This window comes from Schistosoma mansoni, chromosome 4 (assembly GCF_000237925.1).
Source record: "Schistosoma mansoni strain Puerto Rico chromosome 4, complete genome".
In the NCBI taxonomy this organism is placed as follows: Eukaryota; Metazoa; Platyhelminthes; class Trematoda; order Strigeidida; family Schistosomatidae; genus Schistosoma; species Schistosoma mansoni.
Window position 1 is genome coordinate 20,761,582 of NC_031498.1, and position 7,171 is coordinate 20,768,752.

At 31.9% G+C, this 7,171-nt stretch overlaps 1 protein-coding gene across 1 annotated transcript in view; it reads left to right on the top strand.

Annotated features, from left to right (window-relative positions):
• Positions 1-210: 210 nt before the first annotated feature.
• Positions 211-7,171, top strand: part of Smp_165340 (retinaldehyde binding protein-related) — a gene marked incomplete at both ends in the record, with an annotated part of 21,650 nt that continues 14,689 nt past the window's right edge. Inside the window, one exon of the mRNA XM_018797152.1 lies at positions 211-358. Within this exon, the coding sequence (XP_018652223.1) occupies positions 211-358 (148 nt within the window). The remainder of the gene's footprint in view (positions 359-7,171) is intronic.

Genomic DNA, 7,171 nt, shown 5'->3' on the forward strand with positions numbered 1-7,171 from the left:
ACAACAATACTTTTATTTCAATTTCTCACTTAATCATTTTGTTACGGTAACCAATAAGAAATTAGATTAATTCTACATTGGCCAACAATGAGCACTTTTCGATGACCAATCATTTTACAAGATTGTGTCATTTTGAAATTAGAAAAAAACCATATATAGATAGATATCTATCTATGATAAACATTTCCTTATCTAATTACTTTGTAAACTATGGCTGTCAAAGTCAGCAGCAATCTATCACCATTTTATGTAGAATTAGCTAAAAAGAATCTGTCGGAAAATCCAGCACATATTCAAGCACATTTGACTGCTTTTAAACGATGGTTAAGCTCATGTCCACATTTAACAATACCTCAGGGTAAGACTATAATTAAAATTTCAATTAGAAATAATGATAATTTATTACCAATCTTATAATTATTATTTATTGTTATATATACATATAGAGGGTTGTGGAGATTGTTGAATTTAGATTGATATTATGAATGGGTCAGTGTTAAAGCACCATTGAAAACCTAGAAGCACTAGACGGCCGTTTCGTCTTAGTCACTAGTGACTGGCTTCAAGATGGATTTCATGGAGTTCTAGTAAGATGTCATGACCAGTGGAGTTCAACCGTGTCTGTTATGAGACAGTTACTCACTGAAAACAATGGTGGAAGGTCACGTGATATCGTGGACTGGTCGAAATTAAACATTAATACCGTTGGATGTCGGCTCAGTGATCTAGAGTTTAAGTGTTCGTGAGCGAGGCCGAAGGTCCTGGGTCCGAGTTCTGCTTGCGGGATCGTGGATGCGCACTGTTGAGGATTCGTATACTAGGACGAAACGGCCATCCAGTGCTTCTAGATTTTCAATGGTAGTATAACATCGATCCATTCATGATATCAATATATACATGTATCTTGCCATAGTAAACTTCAGTTACAACATCTGATACTGAATTTATTAATAAACGGATATAATTGTCAAGCCATATCTTTTGAATTAGAGATCCATCAAAATATATTCTCATAGTTTTCATTATCGAGATTAAAGCATTCAAATTTAATCGGTAGTGAAAATCATTTAACAAACTAATCGAATGTTTCTAGTCGAAGTTTCCAAACATTTTTAATTAATATTATCATCAGTTACGTAGAATTACCTGATTTGCAAAAGGTATGTCTCCGTAACATTAATAATTGTTGTGTAACGGTTCATTTTTCAAGTTGGTAACATTGATGACTTGATAAATTCAGAGGGTTTGTTTGATCATGAACTGAATTTGAGTAGGGATTGCCGAATTAATATTACAGTGCTAAACATCAATTTGACTTCCATTTAGGACTGACTGCAAGGTTAATTTATCGGTTACAGGCAAAAATTAGATCCATTCATCTTTTTAAAACTTTATTATGACTGATATGTTTTTCGACTTTATATTATCACTGTTTTTCTTCTATCCTGCTTCATTCATGGGAATCTTTTTCAGTACAGATAATTGTAATCAGTTAGTTCATTAGTTCCTAAACATATCGAACTTATTTTTCCATACAGAAGTCTGTCGATTTCGTCTTATCTACGAGACAACACTTATTTCATGCATATATACACTACTCTGCATATGCGAACGATGTAAATTGTTGTACATGATAAGTTTTTGCAAGGAACGAATTGACATATATTTACTGGCTATTCTGATTAATATAAGTGGACCGTAGCAAGTTCAAACTTGTTTTCCTCAAATAATTTCGAAGGACTGTTTAGTTTTTTAGTCACAATTTATCTGACGAAATATTAAACACCAGGACCAATTATCTACTTCAGTATTGGCAAAGACAATTCATTATAATACATATTTGATCAGTTACAAGACCAGGTATATGAGCTTTAAGTCTTGTTGTCAGAGCATATTAATAAACTGAATAAGTAGAAAACAAATCGAAGTAATATTGAAATTGTGAAATCAATATCAATCTTATTGAAGGTAGGCATATAGCGCATAAATCAATGTGCCAAAATAGTCTACCAGGTATTTCTAAAACGGTTCCAGTCGAGAGAAAACACAAAACTTATTGGAATACAAAGAAAGCCGAATTTTATAACATTGTAGGAGCTGATTAGTATGGATTGATTACACCAACAAGTATAGAACCTTTGTGACTACGACATCATAAAATGACTCAGTTTTTAAGTCAAACGACTGCCTAACTGTATACTTCCAGCTATTTCAATTCACCAAAACAAAAGAGACAAAGACCAACTGTTCACTATTTATTAGACTAATTACTAACAATTTCCAGTTTTATCCACCATTATAGACTACTGTTACTCGACTCGGTACTGAAATTTCATTCTACATATATAGAGTATATCATTCTAAATGCAAACTCAGAATTATTTGTGAACTTTACAAACTAATGTTTTATTTAAAATAAGTTGATTTCAAGAGTAGTCCACACATTGATATCACTTGAATATAATTGTGAATGCTTCACATGTTTTCATAGATCTGTCGTGGTATTTCAGGTAGTCCACTTAACCAGTAAAAAGAGGTTGATATAAGGACTTAAGGACATAATATGCTACTATTTGAACCATTGGAATATTGTAGCCAGATGATTCCATTTACAAGTTTTAAACAAAGTAAGAAGGACAATATTTGCAGAATATAGCAAATTCATTGCCTTTTGTTGCTTTCTCTTCAACTACACATATAGGCAAGTATGTTTAATTATTCCCTGTTATTAACATAACATAAAAAAATGAATTATCATTCAATAACAAATCAGTTGCTTGTCACATGAAAGTGATATGCTTGATGCTATTACGAAATCACCTCACTCGGTAAACGGAACGAAGGTCAGTGACACAGTGACACGATAGGTTATTCTAATCCGTTGTCTCCGGCCCTGCTAACTAGACCAAGAAGTCTTGATGAGGCGTAGAGAATGTATTCTACAAGCAGCCAGAAAGTACGAGGTCACTAAGCATACAAATCAAACTTACTTATACAATGATAGAAACGACCTTGGGAGAGCCACAAAATAGCGTACTAAAAAATCCGTCAATCAATGATACTCAAGGATTCCCGAATGGGAAATGTAAGCTGTAGGTCAACTAAGCGTGTCTTGGCGCGAAAACATAAAATTCAAATTTTCAGAATAAAATTACGAAATTAGGACCTTTTCCAAGTGAGTTCTGGGGATCTAACGTCCCCAACTGAAAGGAATTAAGAATGACAGTTTTATAAGGCTCTCTTTTTGTGGCTGTTTAGATTAATAGCTCTGAAATATGAAAGTAATTTCATTATGTAATACAACAAAGGAAAAGAGTACGTATGAGTTCAATCCACCAGATTATGATAGTAATTATTCTTAACGAAGAAGGTTTGAAATGTTAGAGTGTCAGTTGAAGATTTACTAATGAGTCTTTTTGTATGCAAAGGTTTGGTTTTAGCATCCTAGAAGGTATGGTTTCTGTAAATTTTAACGGTGAGGAATTGGACTGTTTATTGATAAATATGAATCCACATAATATCTTATAACTAACAAGTAGCACATTCTGTTGGACTTCCTAGACATCTTTCTTCTTTTAAGGCATAGGTGTTTTGGAATATGCTCATTAAAACGAATTGAAGTCAATGTATATGTTTTTTATGTACATGAACATGTACATGTAAATTGACATTTCCCATCGGAGGTGATATATAACAAATACTTACCCACTATGTATTTTGTATAAAGGAATCAACTCCACAGAAGAAATGTAATTTTTTCAAGTTGTATTTAGTCTTCAATTAATTTTATTCATTAATTGATCGTATTTGAATGACAACTGAATAAAAACATGCTTCTTTTTGAATTCATATTCTTCCATCTTACTTCGTTAGTCAGTACTATATTTCTTTTTAATTGATTGAGGTTACCCATTGTTTCGCAGACAATTATTTTCTACTACAGTGTACTCTTACTCGAGCTTATAGGGGAATAGCTGAGCAAGTCTATGTTTTGTTTACTCCAGGTTTCTTGTTAATGTATACGCCATTGATAGATTCCATCATTTCGTTCTCGATTGATAATTCATTTTTCCATATTATGTTTACTCTCTGAAGAAGTGGCTTACAATGAGTCACGAAGCGTCAGAAAATCTAATTTTTCTATTCATTGGGATATTACAAATATATTGTTTATCATGTTAACGATTGGGAGAAATTAAACATATTAACTTATATGTGTAGCGGAAGAGAACGAAACGAAATACATAATGAACTTATCATATTCTGCAAATACTGTCATTAAAAGACTACTTATAGTAAGATTATAGTTTATGGACGACCTTCGAGAGACGCCAAAGTGACCTTGAGAATGTTCACCAACTTACTAAAGTTAAATGAGGGTTATAAACCTGTATGATGAATAACGATTATTATTTACAGTTGATGATTAGGGTTAAGAATGAGATTGAGAGTTTTCATCCCGAAATAGCATCAGCTAAAATATCAAAACGCTATTTAACCAAATGGATGAATGAATTTTGAGCCAAAATCCAAGACTTATTATCCTAAATATGATTGATTCGTCCGTAAGTTATAGTCTTGCCAAAAATGACTTGTAAAGTATTAAGCTGTATATTGTTGTGAAAATAGTTTACATTTGACGTCCAGATGTTGATAATAAAAGTTATATGGGATTCCAATGCTAGAATTAGTAGACAATAGCTCAAAAAAATGAACATTTACATTTTAATCAATTTTTCTTTATTGTTAACATGACATTTGATAACAATGATCTTGAACAATATAAGGTTTGTTCCGTTGATGAACACTTCGATTTCATCTCGAAAATAGTGGTGAATTCTGAGATTAACGCTCTATTAACCGAGTGCTAAACGTTTAATATGAATTAAGAGTACCTTTATCCAGAGCGATAAACACAATGACCTGTCTACATTTCAAGATGTCGACTTGGTGAAACCTGTAATTTAATCTATCTAAAGTAGGGTTTATTTTATCCTAACTACATACTGGCTATCTCAACCGCTTAAGATAGAAAAGATAATAAGTTCAATATTTAATTACTGAGATTTGTGACCACAATGCAATTTTATCGATATAATCCAATCAATACCGACAGGCTGGATGAACATAGCAGTGGTCACTCAATATAAATTCCAATGAGAATGAACATTGTCATTTTATTTGGTACCTATAAATGTAATAACATTGAAATCCATTACGCAATAACGCTTTCGTCGCTGATAAGAATATTAAATTAACCTTATATATTAAAAAATCCCCAATATTCACAACAAATAATGTCAGACATTCTAATTCTTCTTTCTACAACGATGTAAAGAGAATCACTATTTTCTACCTACTTACTCCTGTTATCCTTCGTGAAAGAGCATAGGCCACCTACTAGGATTCTCCACTGAAATTTGTCCTGGAAGATTCATCCCATTGTAAATAACCTTACTAAAGAAACTCTAACCAGAATTAACACTAAATACCAAAGATTATTCAGAGCAATAGTCGATATATCTTTTTTTCTTTCAAAACTACAATTCTGTGATATTTCACTCTCCTGTATATCATCACGCTATAATTCTGTATTGTACTAGATAGTATATGCCAGATCAACTTTCTTTTATTTGTAATATAAACAAAATAATCAAACTTATTTAGGTCATTCATTTGATGTATGTATCTACGTATGTATGTATGTATGTATGTGTGTGTGTGTTGTTGTTGTTGCTGTGGTTTTATTGTTACTAACGTTATTTTATTGTAAATTCTTATTTTTAAAGTAAACAATGAAGAAATAAAAGACATAACAAGACTATAGAAAAAACTGATCAAGTTTATTGATCCAACTTAAATCAGACAAAAAATTTTTTGCTTTTTGATAAAAATACATAAAACTATGTGATATAGAGAATAAACATTATGAAACTAAGACTAGTTATAGGTTATTTAGATATGATGATTGTCAAAGAAAGGTTAGATGGAAAATTAATTAATCTGATAGCAATACATATACTAAAGAATTAGACGATATGACACCGGTTATTCTTCAATGATCAGTCGGTATAAATATTTCAGTTTTTGTGGAAAAAAGAGTGTAATCTCTGACCTGAATAATTAAAAGATAACATCTATTGTGGTGTGGGTTACTTATATCTATATAAGTACTATATAATGATGGTCGAGCATTGAATGTATTTCAGTAGAAGATCGATAAGGAAAGAACGGAAACGAAGCGAAATTAGTGTGAAAATGCATGAACAATAATAATCGGAGACGATGAACTGATATTTGCAGAAGGGATGGTCAAGATTGAGTCTATTGATTAATAATTTGCAAATTAATTATTCACTGTATGGTTATCAGATGTTAGTAAGATAGTTTGTAATTTATATTTATATAAATTCAATTGTCCCCACTCGTCTTCTTGTCCATTACACTATGACCAATATCAGTTGACTTAGATTTGAATCTCTAAGGTAAGAGATCGGTTGTGTTTTTTTGATGATTAAAATTACAGTTTACTAATGATTATGGAGATTCCTGGATTTTTCATTAAGTATTTTCAGCTATCTATGAATAGACTAAAAATTATTGGTGACCTAGATTTTACTTTTATAGACACTAAACAGTGGGAAATATTATTAACTTTAAGAAAACTAATACTTTCTGGTAGATTTCAACTGTTTTAATACTATTTTCAAAGGAAATGAACTCTGTACAAAACTTTTTTTAAAGTTTTAAAAGTTACGAATATTTGTTAATTATGAGAGGATTCAAGTAATAAATTCTGAGTAAACATATAGTGAACAAGAACACGGGTGGGGACAATCGAACGTATTTGAGCGCAAAGTTACAGACTATTTCACTACAATCCAACAACTATACAGTAAACATATTCACTTGTTGGTGTTAACTTGTATCTTTTCATTGTTATTTTGGACTGCAATTGATCAGTCTCTTGTTGGCAGATGCGCTTTCTATGCGGGCTGCCTCAATATTTTATGAAGTCACAAGTTTTATAAGCGATGATGGATAGTGGCTAGCAGTGGAATCCAGGACGCGCGTTTCGTCCTATTTGGGACTTGTCAGATGGATGTACCTGCATCTAAGAGTTGATGTTCACTCTGAGACTCGAACCCAGTACAATCCGCTTCAAATGACA